The sequence below is a fragment of the Mirounga leonina genome, unplaced genomic scaffold (genome assembly GCF_011800145.1).
Source record: "Mirounga leonina isolate KUSES-001 unplaced genomic scaffold, KU_Mleo_1.0 Mir_82, whole genome shotgun sequence".
In the NCBI taxonomy this organism is placed as follows: domain Eukaryota; kingdom Metazoa; phylum Chordata; class Mammalia; order Carnivora; family Phocidae; genus Mirounga; species Mirounga leonina.
Window position 1 is genome coordinate 15,139,071 of NW_023270825.1, and position 24,159 is coordinate 15,163,229.

The following is a 24,159-nucleotide window of genomic DNA, read 5'->3' on the forward strand; positions in this document are numbered from 1 at the left end:
GGCTAAAATCTGCCTACCCTTATCTTAAACTGTTATTTAACACCTTTTAATGACTGAAAAAATGTAAAAATAATGTCTTTCCAGTTGGTCTGTTGGCAGGCCGAAGGCATCGTACCTCACAGAGCCTCACACATACACATGGTGGTCTCTGTACATGTTTGCTTATTAATATGCCATCTGTCAAAACTGATTTTAAAAGCGTTCATGCAATTGGCAAGCAAGTATTGAGCTCCTACTATGTTGCTGGCACTGTGACTGTTATGTTCTAGGGATACCAAGATGAATAAGCCCTTAAGGAGGTTAGTGAGAGAGATAGAAACTGGGACAGATAAACTGTAATATCACAGGAGGAGAGAGGACATGAGGATGGGCCAAGGGCTGTAGGGAGCCAGAAGCAAAAATATACTTGTTTTGTGTTATCTTTCTCCAAATAATAATTGAAAATTAGTTTGTATTTGAGAACTTTCAAATGTCAGGGTATTTTTAACCTGTAGTGAAACTAAATGTAGGTTTGGATCTAAATAGCATTTTATTATGGTGAAGTCATACTTAGAAAATGTTTCTGGTAAAGAACGGGTAATTCGCATCTCTTTTAAACTCACAGGCTGTGGTGAGGAGCTTCTTTGATAAGTACTTTCCTGTATCACAAGAGTAAAATGAATTATAGTGCCTAGACTCTAGGCCATCTCAGTTATTAACAGTTTTCTCAGCTGCAAAATAAATGTCATGGAAATTCTCTTTCAATTCTAAAACCTCATCCCCCCTGATGCTAAACCAATGAGAGCTGTGCATCTTCCTCTTATCTATCCTCATTAAGAATTTGCCTTTGTAATGTGGCACATCATGTGGGCTAAAAAAAATTACTTCTACAGTGTACTTATTAATACTTGGCTTTAGGTGTGCTGGTAAGATCTTGTAAGAATTATTACAACACTCCCCATGTCTGCTAGGTCTCCAGTGCCTAATAGAGTTCTGGCACACATTACATTGTCAATGTTTGTTGAATGATTGAATGGATATTCCAGTTTTAGAAATCCGTGGAATGGGGTGCCTGGGTGGCTCAGTCAGTTAAGCGTCCGACTCTTGATTTCAGCTCACGTCGTGATCTCAGGGTCCTGGGATTGAGCCCCATATCAGGCTCCATGCTCAGTGGGGAGTCTGCTTGATATTCTCTCCCTCCCCCTCTTCCTCTGCTTGCCCTCTCTTTCTCTAAAATAAATAAAAATAAAATTAAAAAAAAAAAAGAAATCACTGGAATAAGTGACTAAAAATACCTGCCAAATATTCAAGGCTTTAAAAGATAATATTTTAATTTTAAAAAGTTATGTTGTCTTCTAAATAACTCTAAATTCAAGAACAGGACATTTCATAAAGTAAGAAACATAGCTTTTTAGATGATATGAAAGATGACGAGAACAGTGGCATCTTAATGGGAATGTCTACTTTCTGACCTTTAACTTTCAATTCAGACTGTTTGACTTTCTGTTTTGCAGATTTGGAATGAGAGGTCATTTGACATCAATTATATCAAGGTCTGTATGACTTGAAAATCTTTTTATCTTAAAGTTATTAGTAAATGATTCCCTTATGGTTCCATGGAAATTAGTAGTAGAACACTGTTTTTTACAGTACAGATATTTGTTTGCTAGTTGTGACATAAAATTCAAGCAAAAGCTTAATCATATTTAAATTCCTGATTAAAGCATAGGTAATTCCTTGTGAACCACAAATTTCCTTTGTCTGAAGACTTGTGTCGAATTTTCCTATTTTGAAATTCATTATTTGTGGAATTATGGTAATCATTATAAAAACAACTGCATCATGTTAGGCTTTTAGGACTTAAAGAAATGTAGCTTTTTTTTTTTTTTTTTTCATTGTCAGATGAGAAAAGGAGGCAAACCTAAAAAAGAACAAAGATCTTTATTTGGGGTGTCATAATTGCAACTCAGGGAGCACAGATTCTGGAGTAACCAAAAAAGTATCCTGCTCCGGTGGGGAGGGCAAGGAGTTTTTATGGCAAAGAAGGAAGAGGTAATTCCATGAAGTAGATAAAGAAGAGAAAAGAAAACACTGCTAATTTGGGGCTGACCAAATTAGTTGAGCCATTTCTGATAACTCTCTCATTGATTATTTTATTGGTGCTATCACAAACAAAATTGTCCCTGGAATGTATTAATTACCTTTACTATCCTCATATGGTCTGAATGCCAGTTGTTCTGTTGAAATGTTATGAACAATTGCCTGTAAGACTCTTGCCACTTCTGGCCCAGGTCAAGAGTTCATCTGTTGGAAAGGAAAATGGAGCTTGGAAATGGAGTCTCTTCTGGCCAGAAATTTTATACAGTTCCACATCTTAAATCAAAATTTCTCATATATAGTCTCACTGTTATTTTCTTTGGAATGCCTGTTACATTGGAATGTTCTATATGTTTCTTTTTTTTTTTAAATTTAATTTTATTATGTTATGTTAATCACCATACAATATTACATCATTAGTTTTTGATGTAGTGTTCCATGATTCATTGTTTGCGTATAACACCCAGTGCTCCATGCAGAACGTGCCCTCCTTAATACCCATCACCAGGCTAACCCATCCCCCCACTCCCCTCCCCTCTAGAACCCTCAGTTTGTTTCTCAGAGTCCATAGTCTCTCATGGTTCGTCTCCCCCTCCAATTTCCCCCCCTTCATTTTTCCCTTCCTACTATCTTCTTCTTCTTTTTTTAACATATATTGTATTATTTGTTTCAGAGGTACAGGTCTGTGATTCAGCAGTCTTACACAATTCACAGTGCTCACCATAGCACATACCCTCCCCAGTGTCTATCACCCAGCCACCCCATCCCTCCCACCCCCCACCACTCCAGCAACCCTCAGTTTGTTTCCTGAGATTAAGAATTCCTCATATCAGTGAGATCATATGATACATGTCTTTCTCTGATTGACTTATTTCGCTTAGCATTAGCAAATGGTAGCAACTAACATTTGCCAAGTGTGTTTTTTGGGGTTGCTTTTCCTAGTTACTTATCTCCATTTCATTCTTACTTACTCCCTTATTAGGTAATTACTATTATTGCTGTTTTTCAGGAAAGGAAAAACTGAGAATAACAACTCCTCTGTCACTGGGAAACTCATGGCAGATTAACTTTTCAGGTGGAGGAAGTCTATGGTTTACTTTCCAGTTCTATTTGTCTTGTGTTTCCTCCAAAAAACATAGTTTTATGTTAGATTTTGTGTTTCGGTTTTTAAAAAAATTTCTTTAAGTGTCTTATGTTTTTAAACAGGTAATACCCACTAAATTTCTTTCATTTATTTATTCATTTATCCCATCAGCAAGCATTGACTCAACACCGGGGGGTGTCAGGCATTCCATGCATGCTTAGAAGACAAGGACACAAAATACCGTTGCTGCCCAAAAGGAGTTCACATTTGAGAGCTACAGAGTCCCGGATGGACAATGAAAATATCAGTCATAATTTCTCTAACAGAATAATGCCCATGCAGGGTTGTCAGAAGGTATAGAGTGGACATGACACTTCGGCCTGGGTGGATTAGGGAATGCTATTAGAGAAGGTGACGTGTGGTTGGAATCTTCAAGGTGGGGTGGATAGGAACTCCCCTGGTTGCTAGGGCAGGGGCAGGACACGGCCAAGAAATGATGATTGAGAGTAAAGGGATTTGGGGGAAGAACAAGGGTGAAAGACAGAGTAGACAAGTGGGGACTCTGAGCCTTGCGTAGGCCTCTGTGATCGCTAGGGGACCGGCATATACAACATATACTTTAATCTGTAGCTGTGGGGTTTGATGGGGTGGCTTGCAGCCAGGTCCGTGTAAGTCAGGGTCATGTCCAGGCTGCAGGCATTATCAGTGAAGTGGTGAGAACGTGGTGGAGGGGGCGTTGTGGGGCTGTGGGAGGTGGAGCAGTGGAACTAGTATAAGATGGAAGCACAGGGTTGTTTGTGGAAAGTTGTGGCTTCTGTGAGCGCAGGGCTGATGAGCGCAGCAAGAGCCTAGAGTGGAAGCCAGGTTCGTGCATGTGTTCTGTGTGACCCTGCAGTTGGGGGCGGCTTCATGACAGGGTCCCAATAATGAAGGTGGGGAACATTTTTATCCACCCAGATTTGACGTTTCACAGCTTATGTTTTTCCTTGTGATTATTCATGTGCCTCTCTAGTTGTGCTCATTTCATTTGAAGGAAGCATTGGAAACATTAGACTCTGGTTTCCTTTTTCTTTTAAACTAATGATCTGCAGCTATGGTGGTGGTTTATTTAATTTTTTTTTTACTATTGGGAGTCTGTTGTTGATTCCATTAAGGTCAGAAGGAGAATCCCTCTAAAGCATTTTTACCTCTTGGTTTTTTTTTTCTTTTTACATTCCCATGAAGTAGGTTATCTCAATGATAATGCTTTATGTTTTCCATAGGAGGCACATTTCTATTGAGAAATAATATTAATACTATTTTCCAGGATGCTGATTTTGAAAGATACTTCAGCTATTGTGGTTGTAATTCAACAGCTGAAAACTTATTTATAAACTTTCCTGCATTCTGTTTATCTCTCCAAAAGGTGTTAAGAAGAATGCTGAACTATCAGGGTCTCGATCGAGTGAAAATCATAGCGAGTGACAATCTCTGGGAGCCCATTTCTGCTTCTATGTTGCTCGACTCTGAGCTCTTGGAGGTGATTGATGTTATAGGGTAAGGAAAGTTTTGCTTTGAAAGCTTAACAGTTTCTGATTGCTAGCTTTTGAAACTTGATTGTACCTTTGTTTTTGCTTTTCCTTCCGACTTGATTACATTTTCAGAGGGAGCTTTCTTGTATTTACTTAACTGAAGCACATGTAACTGATGTTTCATTCCTTTCTCTTTGAAATGTATGTGCAGGTGACCCTTGAATAGCACAGGTATGAACTGAGCCAGTCCACTCATGTGTGGAATTTTTATGATACTTTAAATGTATTTTCTCTTCCTTGTGATTTTCTTAATAACATTTTCTTTTCTTTAGCTTCCTTTATTATAAGAATACAGTATATAATACATAGAACATACAAAATATGTGTTAATCTACTGTTTATGTTATTGGTCTTCTGGTCAACAGGCTATTAGTAGTTAAGTTTTTGGGGAGTCCAAGCTTATATTTGGATTTTCAGATGCACATGGTTGGGGGGGTTGGCACATTGTTCAAGGTTCAGCTGAACTTTGGGTCTTTCTGTGACAATGAAATATATTGGTACTTTTCAAAAACTGTGTTAATGTTTGGAGTAATGACACATGGCTTTGTTTCAATTAAGGGACAGAGTAGTATTTAAATTTTAGAAATTACAAGAGGCAGACTTCCTGTGGTTGGGAGTTCTTCCATGAATGAACACTTATGTAAATAGCACGGCTGATTACTGACCATGGCTCTTGTCATGTTTCCTTAGCAGGCTGGCTTTGACCCTGCTCTTTAGTCCAACTCTGCCAGTCAGTCCTCTGGGCCTTGGCCTTCTTGAGTTCCAGTAATTTTTTTTTTCTTTTTAAATTTTTTCCAGTTTTATTGAGAAATAACTGATATCCATCTCAGTATAAGTTTAAGGTATATGGCATGATGATTTGATTTACATATATGTGAGATAATTACCATGATTAGTTAACATCCACCATCTCCTATAGATACAGTCAGAAGGAAAAATAGTTTCTCCTTATGATGAGAGCTCTTAGGATCTACTTACTTAACAACTTTACTAACACACAGTGTTAATTATAGTCATTGTGGTGTACATTACATCCCTAGTACTTATTTATCTTATAACTGAAATTTTGTGCCTTTTGACCACCTTCCCCCAATTCCCCCTTCTTCTACCCCTCACCTAGCAGTATTTTTTAAAGTGAATTTGAAGTTTGTCTATTGTGATAACATATACAAACATTTGAAAAATAGAATACACATATATGTGGAATGTGTTCTTTATTCAGTGTGAAGACTACTTGATCTACATGTGCCTTTTTCTTTTAAATGAAGCATCTTGAATATACACGAAGTAGGCAGAATAATATCATGACTATCCATGTTCCTGTCACTCAGCCTTGATAACTATGACCCCATGGCCAGTTCTCTATCCACATACTTGTCCATTCTGTTACCTGAAACTGGGTTCGCCTCTTGGTGCATGTGGAGCCAAAAGACACAACGAAGCCAAAGAATAAGAAAAGGAAGGGTTTTACTTGCAATAAGCAAAGGAGAACAACGGGAATGTTTCCCAAAGCAGGGTCTCCTCGAACAATGAACTGGGGAAATTTTAGGCGAAGGGGCTTGCGCAGTGGGGCATTCAGCGTGGAACAGGGGCAGAAATCATCTTTTTTTTTTTTTTTTAATTTTATTTATTTATTTGACAGAGAGAGAGACAGCGAGAGAGGGAACACAAGCAGGGGGAGTGGGAGAGGGAGAAGCAGGCTCCCTGCTTAGCAGGGAGCCCGATGTGGGGATTGATCCTAGGACCCCGGGATCATGACCTGAGCTGAAGGCAGATGCTTAACGACTGAGCCACCCAGGTGCCCCGGGGCAGAAATCATCTTAAAGTGACAGAGTCTAAGTCATGAGGGTCAGCATCATCAGTTCCTGGTATCTGAGTGCTCAAAACGGTTCAGATCCTGCAAAGATAGCTCAAGAATGTGCGTCAGGTCAGTCTTTATTTTTGAACCAGCACTGGAAGATTTACCACTGATTTGTTGTCCCTGATAATGATTAGGTTATCTCCTGGCTTGACAGTGGCTGTTTGTGCTTACATTTTTTGGTTCCCTTAAAATTGTTATCTACTGGGATCTACTGTTCTGCAATTTCAACATATCTCAGGAAGTTCTGCAAGAAATGTGCTTTGGGCAAGTAGTGCCAGTCAGGCAGAGATGGTAAGATGGCTGGGGGCCCAAGATGACTTTTCTCATGTCAGGAAAGCTTGTCTTTTCTTTCTTTTTCCAGGGACCCCTAGCTCTTTCTGCTGATAGTTTCTCTTCCTCCTTCCACATTATTCTGAGGCAGATTCCATACATGACGTTATTTCTTCCATAAAAATTTTACCATGCATCTTTAAAGATAAGAATTCTTTTTCTTGGGGCACTTGGGTGGCTCAGCTGGTTAAGCAACTGCCTTCAGCTCAGGTCGTGATCCTGGAGTCCTGGGATCGAGTCCCATATCAGGCTCCCTGCTCAGTGGGGGGTCTGCTTCTCCCTCTGACCCTCTTCCCTCTTGTGCTGTCTCTCATTCTCTCTTTCTCAAATAAATAAATAAAATCTTTAAAAAAAAGAATTCTTTTTCTTTTTATTGTAAACAATACCATTACTACATCTAAAAATGTAAATATTATCAAATATTTGTTATTGTTATTTTATAGTTTTAATTGAATCTGGATCCAGTTGAAATTCATACATTGTGATTGATATTTAAGTCTCTTCTGATTCCTGCCCCATCTTTTTTTTTTTTTTTTTAAGATTTTATTTATTTATTCGATAGATTGAGAGAGTACGAGCAGGGGGAGTGGCAGGCAGAGGGAGAGGGAGAAGCACAGGGAGCCCAATGTGGGGCTCAATCCCAGGGCCCTGGGATCATGACCTGAGCTGAAGGTAGACGCTTAACCAACTAAGGCACCCAGGTGCCCCGCTGCCCCATCTTTTTATTCCCTTTCATTTGTCAAAGACACTGGATTGTTTGTCCTGTAAAGTGTCTCACAGTCTAGGATTTTATAGTTTCATCCTTGCAGTTTGGTTTAACCTGCCCATCTGTCCTGTTTCTTGTTGGAAATTGACAGAGACATGATTAGGTTAGATTTAGGCTTCTATTTATTTATTTATTTATTTATTTTTGGCAAGAAAAGTAAGATGTATTTAAATACTTCATACATTGAAATTAGAATATAATTTTTTGCCTTTATTGTTAAAACTTTCATAAATAGCTCAAGTCTTGGGGGAAAACAAAGTTGTATTGATTTTGAATATATTTGGCCAGGAAAAAATATTTAAATGAAGGTATGGGTTTTGCTGTGTCTTCATGAAGAAGTTGGATATTAATTCATTGTATCTTTTTTTTTTTTAAGATTTTATTTATTTATTTGACAGAGAGAGACACAGCGAGAGAGGGAACACAAGCAGGGGGAGTGGGAGAGGGAGAAGCAGGCTTCCTGCCAAGCAGGGAGCCCGATGCGGGGCTCGATCCCAGGACCCTGGGACCATGACCTGAGCCGAAGGCAGACGCTTAACGACTGAGCCACCCGGGCGCCCTGGATTCATTGTATCTTTATTCATGTGGGCATCTAATGCTGCAAATACTCCTTTGAGCACTGCTTTAGCTCTTTTATTTTCTCATTTCATCGCACTGTGGTCATTTAATGTCGAATGTATTTAAAAATTTTTTTTCAAAAACTTTACCAGGAGTTTCTTTTTGTCTTATTATATTAGGATGTATTTTTCTATCAGGATATAAGGGTTGAGTGTGTATTATCTACCTTAGTGATTGCATCGTTCAGGTGTTCTTGAACTATCTAGGGTTACCCAGAGTGCTAGTTTCCTCTCACTAGTGGGTTTCAGTTTCATGCAGTTTATGCTTTCGTATATTGCTCTGTGTTATGTCGCAGGTATTATGTCTTATCTTCTTATCTTTGTAACTGTTGACATTAGAAAATGTCATTCTTTGGGGTGCCTGGCTGGCTCAGGAGGAAGAACATGTGACTCTTGATCTTGGGGTCATGAGTTTGAGCCCCACGTTGGGTGTAGAGATGACAAAAATCCGCGAAAAAAAAGAAGGAAAATGTCATTCGTTGCCTCTTTGTGCTTCTTGGTATGAATTTTGCTTTGCCTGTGACTAAGAAGGAGATCTCTGCTTTCTTTTCATTTATAATTGCCTGAACTATCTTTGCCCATACTTTCATTCTTTACCTCCTGAGGTCATTTTGTTTTGTGTGTGTTGCTTGCATAAAGCATAGATTTAGATACTGCTTTTTTAGCTGCTCTAAAAATCTTCATATTTTAATGCTTGGTTTAAACTCATTTATACTTAATGATATAATTGAAACCATATATACTTAATGATATAATGATATACTCTATTCTATATTGTCTTGTTATTTAATTATATACACTATGTATATACCAATACAAAATCTTGCTATGTGATTTTTCTTTGCTCTTTTTGAAGGAGGTATCTTTTTTGTTATTTAGCAAGGTTTGATTTTTGGTTCTATTGATTGCATTTATACTGATACCTTTATACCAGTGGTTCTCAGCTGGGGATAATGTGCCTCCCAGGGAACATTTGGTAATGCCTGGAAATATTTGCGATTGGTACTGGCATGATGAGTGGAGGCCAGAGATGTTTCTAAATATCCTTCCAAGCACAGGATAACTTCCCCACAGCAAAGAATTATCTGGCCAAAATGTCAATAGTGTTGAAGTTGAGAAAATGTTTATACTAATACTCTTAGTTCCTTTTCTATTGGTTTACTATAAGCAATGCAAAACTTATTTCATTACTCCCTCTTTCTCTCCTTCTCGCTCCTACAATGGAATTTAAATTACCGAAATTTCTTAATCTTTGTACTCTTACATGAGCTTAAGCTTCTACTGTCTTGATTTGTCAGTTGCAAGCTGTAACCTTTAACTCCCAGACAGTTGGCAAACTTTGTTTACATTTCATTTTCTTTCCTCCTCCTCCTATTTTGCGTCTGCTATATTAGTTATACATTATCAGAACATGTAACGTTTGGGCACCTGGGTGGCTCAGTTGGTTAAGCATCTGCCTTCGGCTCTGGTCCTGGGATCGAGTCCCGCATTGGGCTCCCTGCTCAGCGGGGAGTCTGCTTCTCTGTCTCTCCCCTGGCTTGTGCATTCTCTCTCTCTCTCTCAAATAAATAAAATCTTAAAAGAAAAAAAGAACATGTAACATTTAAGTACTAAATTACTCTTTCTTTTAGTCTAGTCCTACCATTAAGCATATGCAATGTTCACCTTCAAGTCTTTTGCTGAAGTTTCTTCCTTAGATTCTTGGGTGTCAAAAGCTTAGTATTTGTCATATTTTTCAGGAAGTGCTAATGGAAACAATATTTCTTGATCTCTTACATGTTTATTAACTCTTTTTCTGTGGCCTTTATATATGAAGGACAGTTTGGCTAGGTATAAACTCCTTGACTCACACTTTCTTAATCCTTGAATGTCATAAAATTTACTCCATTGGTTACTTACATAAAATGTTGCAATTGAGAATTCTGATGCTAGACTTCTTTTCTTTCTTTCTTTTTTTTTTTTTTGTTGTTTCCCCCCTCTCTTGGGCCTCTCACTTACCCTAATGCAGAAGAAGCTGCTGGTGATCTACCAAAACCTATCCTATTCTTCCTGGGCCCAAGGCAAGACTATCAGCATTCTTTGCAGTTAAGATATGACAATATGGGGCACCTGGGTGGCTCAGTCGGTTAAGCATCTGCCTTCGGCTCAGGTCATGGTCCCAGGGTCCTGGGATCGGTCCCACATCGGGCTCCCTGCTCAGCGGGAAGTCTCCCTTTCTCTCTGCCTGCCACTTCCCCCTGCTTGTGCTCTCTCTGTCTCTGTCAAATAAATAAAATCTTAAAAAAAAAAAGATATGACAATATGATTAAGTTTCTGGTGATGAAATGAGAGCACAATCGATAAGTAACACCTGAGGGTTTATACTCTAGGATATTGGGTACATTCTCTTCTACCCCTTTTCCTTCCTACTTGCTGGAATCTGAAGCAACCATTTGACCAAGGAGAAGATACAAGCTCTGCTTCCACCAACCTTGACTCTCAACTTAGGATGATTAAATGGAAGAAACATAAACTCTTTTTTTTTTTTTAATTTATTTGACACAGAGAGAGACAGCAAGAGAGGGAACATGAGCAGGGGCAGAGGGAGAGGGAGAAGCAGGCTTCCCGCCAAGCAGGGAGCCCGATGCGGGGCTTGATCCCAGGACCCTGGGATCATGACCTGAGCTGAAGGCAGACACTTAACGACTGAGCCACCCAGGCACCCCATAAACTCTTTTTCTTTAAGCCACTACGTTCTTTGTAGTCTGAGGCCTCTAAACAGTATTTCCTATTTTTTGTGTAAACATTTTATTTTGCTCCTGGAATTCCTTATTTTTGCAGAATGGAAATAATAAAAAAAAAGCCTCATATTAGTCAATGAAACCGTCTGCAAGAATAGCAAATATCCTTTTGTAGGTATGCTTATCTTATATTCCAGTATAAGGAATTAGTTCTGTTTCCATGGTGAGATAATTGAAACTATAACCTGGCTTCTTGGATCACTGAGCTATGTCAGACATCTCCATCTCTAGCTTCCACGTGTTAGGATATCATTTAAATTGTTTTAAATTGCTTTCATAGACCAAAGCAGAATGTGATTAAAGCAAGATAGATGCTTATTTCTTGAGTAAAAGTACAAAACAGTATACAAGAGGATCGAGCAACTGTGTTCTATGAGGTGCTCTTCGGTCTTGTGGTTCTGCCATTCTCGAGTGTATTAGCCTGGGTTAGACTTATTTTTTTCTTCCTTATAAATGACTTGGCACAATTTCTGTATATCCAAAGAATATTTTTCTTTAACTTTAAAGTCTAGTAGTTCTATACGATTTAACATTTCCAGGTGTATATTATATGCCTTTTCAGTATCTGTATTTAAGTGTTTTCTTATTTCAATAAGATTTACTTAAATTTTAATTTAAGTAATTATCCTGCTCCATTACTTTGGTTTTCTTTCTAGAAGACCCAGTTATGCATTTTGGATCTTGTTTGCATATTGCCTTTGTTCTCTATTTCTCTCAAACCATTGCTATTATTTCTGTTTGATTCTCTATACTTTTATCCTTGCTAGCCTCTATTTTCCTTATTGTGTTTTCCACAATGTCTATTCTATCTTGTGTTTCTTTTTCCTGTCTTCATTTCTAAAATGTATTTTTTATAATAATTCTATAATTCTCTCATTTTAGTTTCCTATACCTCTGTTGTCTAATAATCTCATCTCCTTAAAACTTTTTTAACAAAGTATAGCATACATACATACACATACCAGCATGCATACATAAAGGTATGTAAATCATAAGAATATGGCATAATGAATTGTCACAAAGTGAACATACCTGCATCACCACCACCCAGGTTAAGAAATAGAAAATTATCAGTATCTGAGCAGCTATTCCCTTGGAAATCTTTCCAATCATTTGCCCCTCCTCTGGTGCCAAAGGCAACTACTAATGTTAGCCCTAACATCATAGACTAATTTTACCTGTTTGAAAACTTTATTTAGAGGGCATGTGATGTGATGAGCATTGGGTGTTATATGCAAATGATGAGCTACTGAACTCTACATCTGAAACTAGTGATGTACTATATGTTGGCTAATTGATTTTAAATAAAAAAAACTTTATTTAAATGGCATCTTAGAGGGACACCTGGGTGTCTCAGTCAGTTGAGCATCTGCCTTCGACTCAGGTCATGATCGCAGGGTCCTGGGATGGAGCCCTGCCTCAGGCTCCCTGCTTAGCGGGGAGTCTGATTCTCTTTCTCCCTCTGCCTCTCCCCCTGGCTTGTGCTCTCTCTTGCTCACTCTCCCTCTCTCAAATAAATAAATAAAATCTTAAAAAAAAAAAAAATAAATGACATCTTAGAGTATCTATTAATTTGGTCAACATTGTATTTTTGAGGTTAACTCATATTGCCAGGTATAGACATGGTTCATTTTAATTCCTGTTTTGCATTCAGTTGTAGGAATAAGTCACAATTTATCCATCTGTTCTTTGTTAATGGTCATTTGGATGGTTTCCAAATTCAGGTTATTGTGGTATATTGAGATTTTGTTCAGGAGTTCTTCATTTCTCTGGCTGCCCCCTCCATGGGAAGCATAGATCTCCCTGCCCCCTTCATGTTGTACTTGGCCTGCACTGTGGAAACTCTTGTTTTGCAGTCATAGTGCGTTCTGGGGTCTGCTCCTTCTGGGCCCCATTCTCCCTACTGCCTGAATGTTGTCTCTCCCTCCCGCTGAGTGTTCCTGCCTTAATCAGTGTGGATTCTCGTCAAGCAGCTTATCTCATAGTGAGGCTCTACCATTCCAGATAGGATTGTTGGCTGCCTATTTCTGAAATTGTGAAGAGTTTAAACCCGTATTGTCCAATATGGTTGCTGCTAGCCACAGTTAGCTAGGGGACACTTGAAATGTGACTAGTCTGAATTTAGGTGTGTTTTAAGTGTAAAGTAGACACTGGATTTTAAAGGTTTGATATTTAAAAAATGTAAAATGTTATTAATTTTTACGTTAACTACATGTTGAATGATAATATTTTGGATACACTGGGTTAAGCAAAGTATATCAGGAAAATTTCCCTTTTGCTTTATTTAAATGCAGCTACTACAAAATTTAAAATTATACACATATTGCTCACCTCATTATTTCTGTTGGTTTAAACTGTCAACAGTATTGTGTTTGGATCTCTTAGTTATCTGTAACTTTAAAAGAGATACTTTTTCAGATTATAAAAATAATTTATGACTATAGAAAATTTGGAAAACGTAGAAACCTTGTGAAGATAGACTTAGAACTTACTCAGAATCCTAACATCTGGAGATATTAGTAACACAATAGCATATTACTTCCCAGGCTTTTACTTTTTTTTTTTTTTTTTTTTATGATTTATTTATTTGTTTTAGAGAGAGAGCACGGCGGGGCAGGGCAGAGGGAGAGGGAGAGAGAGTCTCCAGCCGACTCCGAGCTGAGTGCAGAGCCCCTTGTGGGGCTCGATCCCACGACCCTGAGATCAAGATCACAACCTGAGCTGAAACCAAGAGTTGATGCTTAACTGACTGTGCCACTCAGGTGCCCCCAGGCTTTTACTTTTTCTACAAGTATATATATATATATATATATATATTTTTTTTTTTTTTTTTAAAGATTTTATTTATTTGACAGAGAGAGACACAGCGAGAGAGAGAACACAAGCAGGGGGAGTGGGAGAGGGAGAAGCAGGCTTCCCGCGGAGCAGGGAGCCCGATGCAGGGCTCGATCCCAGGACCCTGGGATCATGACCTGAGCTGAAGGCAGACACTTAACGACTGAGCCACCCAGGCGCCCCAGTCTACAAGTATATTTTGACCAGAGATACACCAAGTATACATTTGGCTGAGTAACAATGGGTTGAGTCTTTTTTTTTTTTTAATTACATTTTTTTTTTTTCTTTTTAAGATTTTATTTATTTGCAAGAGAGAGAATGAGAGACAGAGAGCATGAGAGGGAGGAGGGTCAGAGGGAGAAGCAGACTCCCTGCTGAGCAGGGAGCCCGACGCGGGACTCAATCCCGGGACTCCGGGATCATGACCTGAGCCGAAGGCAGTCGCTCAACCAACTGAGCCACCCAGGTGCCCTGGGTTGAGTCTTAATATTAGTATGTGACTGTATATCATGATCATAGAATGAAGTTTTGGGATATTTTAGTTCTGGGATATTTTAGATTCATTCTTATGAAACTAAAATGTAAAAATTTGTTAAAATTGTTACAAAGATTAGTAACAGACTTCATGTGTTGGCATTGTAGTGCCAGAATAATAATTTCTTAACCCTGTTAGGTGCTAGCTTGCTCTTGAGGTCTCTGTAAGTATAATGTATGTTTACACTACTGAATCAGATGCCTGTTTTTAGCAGAGTTCAGTGATGCTGCAACATCTTGCTGGTACCTGATTTTTCTCAAATACTTCTTTTTATGTCCTCTATTATCTGTTTCATGTTCTTTTCTTCCTTATGAAATCCTGAAATGCCAAACTGATGCTGTGCCCTAATTCATCTTCATGAGGTAGAATGAATTCCCAAATAGGACTTTTTCTTGAAAGGTTCATGACCTAAATGGAATTAAATAACTACAAACCAAGACAGGTCTTCATTTTTTTAACATAATGAATACTGCGACACCAAACTGGAAAGGTTAGAATTATGATATAATCCAGTCCCCATTATTCTGCTCGTATTTTTATTAAATTTTCTGTAAATAATTGTTGTCCTAGAAAGTAGACACTCATGTCCCTAAAGTTACTTAGCTAACGTGCTCTCTTGTTCTTGTGTTAACTGTCCATCTATTTTCTATTTCACATTTGAAATTTCTTAATTGTTTTTATTCAGTGATCAGTAACTTCCAAAATCATCATTAAGGCGATATTTTACTCAGAATAATAAATACACATTTATACTTTGACTGGCTTTTCTTAAATAATGGAATAAGGGAGGGGCTCTCAACCTCTGTACTTTTGATATTTTCACTGGCTAATTCTTTGTGGTGAGGACCTGCCCAGTGCATTGTAGGAGGACAGTAGCAAGTCCTGCTTGGCCCCGCCTTCTCCACCAGGCAGAAGCACCAGGGTTAAGGACCACCACTGCTTTGGGATGATAATTTGTAGTTTACCCAAGGAAGTTTCTTCTTTTTATTCAAGAAGTAACTCTCTGGGTTTTTGTTGTTGTTGACTTTTTGTTTTTGCCTGGGAATAAATACCCAGCTGTCTTTCTCTCTCTCTACTTAGGGGTAGGTATATAATAGACTCATTAGTCTTATTTTTGGCTTCCTTCATACTCCTTTCTTCTGTTCTGAGCTCTCAACTTCCTCTGCGAAGTCTGAATACTCTCTCCATCTCATTCATCTCCTGGAGTGTTCCAGGCTGTGGCCTCCTCTGCTATCTCTGTCAACGTGCTTCCATCCATTTTATGGTTTCTAGAAACAAATCTCCCATCCACTGGTGATCTTCCTTCCTATTCTGTGTGTGGGTATAGGCTTATCACATTTTATGGGCATCCTTAGACACAAGAATGGGAAGCAAAAGCTTCTAGTTGGTGTGACATCTACCCACAAGCTGCCCATTGTTTTAAAATAGAAAACACTGGTGAAGACATGTTTTTATTCACTCAACAAATAGAAATAAGTGGCGTGTTCTGCCTTTTCCCATTTCCACCCTTTCTTTTCTAGAGCTCATTATCCTGGGACCCACATAGTAAAGGATGCGAAGCTGACTAAGAAGAAGCTTTGGTCTTCTGAAGATTTTAGCACTGTAAATAGTGATGTGGGTGCAGGCTGCTTGGGCCGCATATTGAATCAGAATTATATCAATGGCTACATGACTGCGTAAGTTATTGAAAACCTTTAAAGGTTTTTATTTTGAAAAATTTCAGAAACACAATAAGAAAAAAGTACAACTGGCTTCCATATTCTCTCAGTCTAGATTCGATGACTGTAAACATTTTGCCTTATTAGCTTCATCTGTACCTACATCTACACCTAAGCTTATCTATTTTTTTATATTTGAATATCATCTATATTGAATAAAGTCAGGCTTATTGAGATATAATTTATTTATAGTAAAATTTATGCAGTTCTGTGATTTTTGATAAGTTATGTATACCTTTTAATGAACAGTTATAAATTATAGATGTCGTAATACTTCACCCCTAAATATTTTAGCATGTGTTACCAAAACAAAGGATATTCTCCTACATGAGCTACTCAGGTGCCCCAGAACACAACTCTTTTTATTTCTCAGGGAAGCATTTCTTAAATGCTCTGAGAAGCTTTAACTGTAATTAGATTCAAATTTGCTTTCTAAAACAATAATAAATAGAACAAAAGTAAGCCAATACTTATTTTTGTGATGTTAATGTGAGCTGATATATTCTTTTTATAGCTTTTGCTCTTTTTCTTTTCTTTTTAAAAGAAAAGATGCTTATCATGGAGAGTTTGGTTCTAGGAACTTAATTTGGTGTTAAGAGTAATGCATGCTCATGACAGAGAATTTAGTAACTGCATATCAGTACAAAGAAGGATACAAGATCACCCATATTTTTGCCATCTAGAGGTAACCATCCTTAAATATGTTGGTGTATGTCCTCCCATTTATGTTTATATGTATAAAATTTTAATGTAGAGATAAGATCATACTATATAATGTTTAGTAAAGAAGGTGCTTTTCACTCAACAAGGCATTATGAACTTCTTTCCATATTTAAGCATGCTTCTATTTCATAATTTTTAATGCTTATGCATATTCTGTTACGTAGAACATGGTTTCCCAAACTTGCCTTGTCTCAAGAAGCACCCGAGACAGTTGTTATATTGATTCCTAGATCTGCTGAATCATAATCTCTCCAGAAGACTTTGGAGACTCTGTCGGTGTCATCAGTACCCCAGTTGACTCTGATGCCCCACAAGTTTGGGAAGCATTGATGTAGAAAATAGACCTCATTGAATGTTCTTCTCTTCCAGAAATGGAAGTTGTTTCTATTTTAAGTTAACAGCTTTGTACACATTGAAGTGATCAGTTGTATGCAGATATCTTTGTACACATCTATAATTATTTCCTTAGGGTATATTCTTAGAAGGGGAATAAATATCTGGGTCAGAGGTATATAAATTTTTTAAAAAAGATTTTATTTATTTATCTGACAGAGAGAGACAGAGAGGGAACACCAGCAGGGGGAGTGGGTGAGGGAGAAGCAGGCAGAGGTATATAGATTTTAAAGACTTTTGTGTATATCACAAAATGCTCGTCGGGTAGTTTTTGGTTTGTACATCAGTCACTAGCCAGAGAAGATACTGTGCATCTTGTAATTCAGGGGTAAAATCATGGGAACTCTTAAAGTTTTCACTGGTAGTAAGGATTTTTGAAAGTTGGACCTATTATTTCTACTTTGTGTTGACAGAATTAGAAGGCTTTGATTTCCTAAGAAAGTCATTTTATGATGAGTGAGGACTTGGTAAGAAAAAATGAAATTCTGTGGGTAAGCTCTGGGTTTTTTATTGTTGTTATTTTTTTGTTGTTGTTTTGTTTTGTTTTTAACATTTTTATTTATTTTTTTAAGATTTTATTTATTTGTCAGAGAGAGAGAGAGCACAAGCAGAGGGAGCGTCAGGCAGAGGGAGCGTCAGGCAGAGGGAGAAGCAGGCTCCCTGCTGAACAAGGAGCCCAATGCAGGACCCGATCCCAGGACCCTGGGAGCATGACCTGAGCCGAAGGCAGATGCTTAACCGACTGAGCCATCTAGGCATCCCTGTTATTTTTTTTGAGCTGTGAGAAACCCAGCAGTACCGGGGCCAGAGCTTCCCTTTTCCCCTTGGATTTTCCTGAAAACCACAGAGTCACTATTTCAGGGTGCAGTACCAGCTGTAGAATTCTGAAAGAATGGGCCAAAATGCAGACCAGCAAGCTGACCCACTAGTACTTGCAGATGAGACAGAATCATCGCAGTTTTAGACCCCAAACCTTGTTCTAGACTTTACAGGCATTGGTACAGCAATCACGTGAGCTAGGTACAGTTATTATCCTCGTTTTACAGATGAGGAAACTGAGGTCCAGAGAGGGTAAGTGGTGGAATCATGATTTGAACCCAGGCAGTCTGACTCTTAAAGAGTTCTCAGTTGTAAAACTTTGCCGCAGCTCAGAGTCAAGTTCATAAAATTATGTCATGAAACTGGGACGTTAAGAAGGCCAACTGTCAAAGGGAAAGCAGGTATGGATAAAGCCTTTATTTGTATTTGTCTCATATCTGTGACATGTCTGGTACTGGTAGGGCATGATTCTTCTTCTGGCTCTACCACCGTTCAGCAAAAATTATATACCCCATATACATTTGTGTTTTTTAATTATGCAATTCACCATCAAAAATAACTAGATGGATCCAGCGCTGGAGTTTTCAAATGTGAATGAACTTAGGTGACTTATATTTTCTTGTTTTGGGTGGTCATTTTTTGGTCCTTCACATATATTTATATAAATTCTAATAAAGTTTTTTTTACTACAGTCTTCTAGGCATTTACATTTTGATCACAGCTGTTTTGGCATTTCTCTTTTATCAAACCAACCTTTTAGCACAATTGCTTGGAATTTGGTGGCTAGTTACTATGAACAGTTGCCTTATGGACGATGTGGATTGATGACTGCTCAGGAGCCATGGAGTGGGCACTATGTAGTAGAGTCTCCTATCTGGGTATCAGGTATGGTTCACATTCCATCTCTCATGCCTCAGATTTCTCTCTAGGAGAAAAAGCAGAAAACAGAAGGGATTACACAAATTTGTGTGTGTGTGTGTATGTGCGCGCGTGCACGCGCATGTATGTGCGTGTCGTGTGTAAGTTCTAAGTTTGTGTCTCTGTTGTAAGCAGGATTTGCCATACTGTTGTATAAGAGCCTTTTGGATTACTAGACTACTTTTTGTATTCCATTCTTGGTTATCCTAAGACCAGGCTCTTAGAAAAGAAAAAGAAAGGGAGGAGAGAGGAGGGAAAAGGATTATCATCTGGTGATGGAAACAAATACATGAAATAGTTGATAAATGTATAATTATAAATTATGATAATTGCTAATAAAATGATGTATTTGTAAAGATTATTACAATTCAAGAGCATCTAAAGTCTTAAAACTAGTCTTGGAGATGTTTTATTGTTTTATACTAGTATAGTTATGTTGATGAGAATAGAGTGCTAACAAAATCAAATGAATTATTAAATGAATAAGTAAATGTAAAAGCTATGTGAGATATTGTGGCTTTATACTGTTGAGTATTGTTACAGATAATTTTAAGAAAAATGGAAAATCATGACTGTCACGCACATAAAAATGAACATATGTTAAAGATTTTATACTACTCGTGATAAGTGGGAACCAGGCAGATGAATCAATTCAAAGGAAAAGTCAAAACAGTATACATTTATTTAGAATAAAAGAATTTGAGATAAATTGCAAATGGAGACATTTTGGGTTTCCCATAGCATGGAAGATAGGAAATCAACTAAGTCCTTACCAGATAGGAGATAATTTACACATCCATCAGTTACCTATAATTTACAGAGTTTCAAAATAGTTTAAAGACAATCGAGAGGGCTGTAGGAACAAAATTTTTGTTACACTATCAGTTTTTAGTCACAAGGGACATTGAGATCATGCGGACAGTGGATGACACTGTACCACTTTTTCATGAATAATGTAACCATACTAAAAATAAATATAATTTAAACAGAATAAAAATCCTATTGTCAAATAATATTCAAGTTCTTTCTATAATTTTTGGTAAAAAATTAAACATTTATGATCATTTTGTTTTAACATCATAATTACAGTCTTTTAAAAAAATCCATTTCTTCAAAGGCAGGATGCTTTCCTAGGAAAATTCTGAATATGAACATAGTGAAGTTTTAATTTTAAACCTTTATTTTGGGGATTTTATTTTTTATTTGATGTGTTTTCCTCAGAGAGATTTGTAGTCATGATGTTAGTCATGAAATTATGACATTATTCTAAACTCTAAATTGTACTTTCAAAAATATATTTGTATGTCCTCGTGGGTTAACCACTTAAATGTTTTAATCATTGGTCCCGCATTATCTAGGTCAACTACTCTTCTAATATTGTTGCTATGTTTTGGGGGTAGGATGGGACATGGAATATTGCTCAGTACATTTTCAGGGCCAGCTTTGGAGGTACCCAATAAACATATATTCTGCAAATAAAACTTGTTCGAAACCATAAAACTTAATTTTTGATATGCAATATTAACTATTTTTTATTCTTATTTTTTGCAGTTATATTAGGATGGGTTAAATAGAGAGGAGCAAAGGTTCAGAAGAGATAACTTTATCTTACCTTGGGAAAAAAAACCCTTTATACTCTTGAATTAATAGTGTGGTTCATTTATTTTTAACAATAATTCTAACTATAGTTATTCTTACTACAATTGTACCATTTAACTGAACTAATTATTCAAAAGTTGAAACATGAGGTTGGCAAGTATTTGCGTCTAAAATAGAAAACAGCTTGTTAGGTTCGATCAGACTCAAGCCAGTAGACAGCTTTATTTTTTAACTTTTTAAAGAAACCCTTCCATCACTATTTTATTGGATCTTTCTCTGCTTTTCTATAGCTCATACCACGCAGTTTACTCAACCAGGTTGGTATTACCTGAAGACAGTTGGTCACTTAGAGAAAGGAGGAAGCTACGTGGCTCTGACTGATGGCCTAGGTAACCTCACCATCATCGTTGAAACTATGGTAATTCTTTGTTGTTTTTTATGGAATTAACTCATTCTCTTAGTATTGGAAAACAGTAGAAAACACAACTAAACACTTCCTTTTTTAAAAAACCCCAGCTTTACCAAAGTATAATTGACATAAATAACATGTAGGGGAGGAAGAAACTTCTTCCTATTAGGTTCAGAAACTGAGGCCCCACAAATTAAACTGACAAAAAATCCCAGATTCACAGGAGAAAAGAAAAGTTTATTTGTGTAAGCAACATGCATACACGTGGGAGATGCCCAGTGATGAGTAACTCTGAGGGGTGGTTATAATTTGGGTTTATATACCTAGAGTAGTAAGTGATAGAGAAAGGGGAGAAGGGCACTTAATGGAAAATAAATGACTTTTTGGGAAGATAAATGGGTTTTCAGGAGAACAAACAGGAATGATTGTGACACTGTGTGTCTATCCTGGAGAGTGGTCTTTCCCTCTCCTTCAGGGCTGTAATTTACAGTCCTCTGTAGAAGGGATTTGGGGTAGGTTTTATTCCCATTTTTCCGTTCTGGGAGTAAATCCATTCTAAAGAGTAGATCCATTTGTGGCAGTCTTATTTTCCAGAACTTGCTGCTCTGAGTAAGCTAAGGGAAACTCAGAGAAGACTTTTTCCTGGCATCTTTTGAATCTCAAATACCTTCAACTTTAAATAATCTTTATACCAAAGTAGCCTATTTTTTGGTGGCATATTCTGATCCCCTTCAAACACATACTTAAAGTGCACAATTTTACAACTTTTAATAGGTAAATCCTCAATAAACCATTGTCACAATCAAGATAGTGAATGTATCTATGGGCCCCCAAAAGAACGCTCATGTCCCTTGTTAAATATTCCCTCTGTCCTACTCCTCATATCCTGTGAGTTCCCTGATCATTATTTTTTGTCACTATAGATTAGTTTGCATTTTCTAGAGTTTTGTATCCATGGAATCAGTATGGAATCATAACAGTATGTACTGTTTTTTGTCTTGCTGCTTTCACTCAGGGTAATTATTCTGAGATTCATCCATGTTGTGATATACCTACTGCTAAGTTGTATTCCATTGTGAGGACATACCATAGTTTGTTTATCTATGCACTTGTTGATGGATGTTTGGCTTGTTTCTACTTTCTGGCTGTTACATGTAAAGCTATGAACATTTGTGCACAGATTTTATATGGGTATATATTTCTTTTCTCTTTGGTAAATACATAGAAATGGAATGGCTGGGTAATATGATATGCTTCTGTTTAGCTTTTTAGGAAGCTGCCAAACTATTCTCCAAAGTGGTTGTGCTGTTTTAAATTTCCATCAGCAGCATAATTGGAGTTCCAGTTTTTCTTTATCATTATGAACACTTGCTGTGATCAGTTATAAAAAATTTTAGCTCTTAGTATGTATGATATAGTACTTTATTTTGGTTTTAGTTTGCATTTCCCTAATGACTGATGATGTTGAACTTTTCATGTGCTTGGGCTTCATGTATCTTCTTTGGTGAAGTGTGTGTTAAGTCTTTTGCCTATTTTTTGTTGGCTTTTTCTTATTGTTGGATTTTGAGAGTTCTTTACATATTACATATTCTGGGTCCAAGTCCTATACAGATACGTGCTTTGTAAAGATAATTTCCCAGTCTGTAGCTTTTCATTTTGTTAACAGTGTCTTTGGAGGAACAGGAGTTTTTAATTTTTATGAAGTCCAGTTTATTCATTTGTACTTTCATGGAACATGCTCTTGCTATGGTATCTAAGAAGTTTTTGCCTGTGGGTATCCATCTGTTCTACCACCATTTGCTGGAAAGTCTATTTTTCCCATTGCATTGCCTTTGCACTTTTGTAGAAAATCAGTTATCCATGTATATGTAGGATTATTTCTGGACTCTATTCTGTTTCTTTGACCTATTTATGTATCTTTACACCAATACTATGATTACTGTGTGCATATGTTTATAAAACAATTCCTAGAAATAGGTAGTGTTAGCCCTTCAAGTTTGTTCTTTTTCAAAGTTGTTTTGGCTCTTCTAGGTCACTTGTAGTTCCATGTAAATTTTAGACTCAGCTTGTCAGTTTCACCCCCCAAAAAAGAGAAAAGCCTGCTCAGATTTTGATTGGGATTGCCTTGCATCTATAGATCAATTTAAGGAGAATTAATATTTGAACAACATCAAGTCTTCCAGCCCTTTAACAAGACATATCCTCAAGTTTATTTAGGTTTTAATTTCTCTGAATAGTATTTTATAGTTTTCAGTGTACAGGTATTTCATATCTTTTACCAAATTTTGGCTAAGTATTTCACATTTTCAATTTTATTATAAATATTAGTTTTTAAATTTTTAATTCAAGTAGTACCTAGTACATAGTAATACAGTAGATTTTTGTATGAAGATCTTGTTTTCTGTAACATCACTAAACTCACTTATAGTTCCAGTAGCTTTTTTTGCGGATTCCATTGGATTTTCTTTGTAAATGATCAGCAAGTAGAAATAATTTTACATCCTCCTGACCAACAATTGTTATTGCCTGTGCCTTTGTTATAGCCATTTTGGAGGTGTGAAGTGGGATCTTATTTCAGTTTTGATTTGTATATTCCTAGTGACTGAGGGTGTTGGGCATCCTTCATGTGTATATTGGCCATCTGGATTTCTTCTTTGGAGAAATGACCCTATAGACCCTTTGCCCATTTTTAAATTGAGATGTTTGTCTTTTTATTATTGAAATATAAGAGTTCTTCACATATTCTAGATAAAAGTTCCTTATCAGATATAGGACTTGTAGACATTTTCTCCCATTCTGTGGGTTGTTTTCCACTTCCTTTTTTATTTTTATTATTTTTTTAAAGACTTTTATTTATTTTTTTGACAGAGAGAGACACAGCGAGAGAGGGAACACAAGCGGGGGGAGTGGGAGAGGGAGAAGCAGGCTTCCCTCTGAGCAGGGAGCCCGATGCGGGGCTCGATCCCAGGACCCTGGGATCATGACCTGAGCTGAAGGCAGACACTTTAACGACTGAGCCACCCTGGCGCCCCTCCACTTCCTTTTTTAAAATTTAAACTTAACTTAAAAAAATTACAGTATAGTTGACATACAACATTATATTAGTTGTTTTTCCCTTTTTAATG

General features: G+C 37.3%; 1 protein-coding gene across 9 annotated transcripts in view; it reads left to right on the forward strand.

Annotated features, from left to right (window-relative positions):
- Nucleotides 1-24,159, forward strand: part of GALC (galactosylceramidase) — a 63,822-nt gene that overhangs the window by 15,386 nt on the left and 24,277 nt on the right. For 7 of the 9 annotated variants that reach the window (XR_004677057.1, XM_034993027.1, XM_034993022.1 and 4 more), the window contains 5 exons: nt 1,494-1,532; nt 4,566-4,696; nt 15,976-16,131; nt 18,869-18,993; nt 20,916-21,043. Coding sequence is in view for 8 of the 9 variants with exons in the window: in XM_034993027.1 (XP_034848918.1) it covers nt 1,494-1,532; nt 4,566-4,696; nt 15,976-16,131; nt 18,869-18,993; nt 20,916-21,043 (579 nt within the window). In the remaining variant the exon portion in view is untranslated. The remainder of the gene's footprint in view (nt 1-1,493; nt 1,533-4,565; nt 4,697-15,975; nt 16,132-18,868; nt 18,994-20,915; nt 21,044-24,159) is intronic. The other 2 variants (XM_034993028.1, XM_034993023.1) reach the window with 2 other exon arrangements.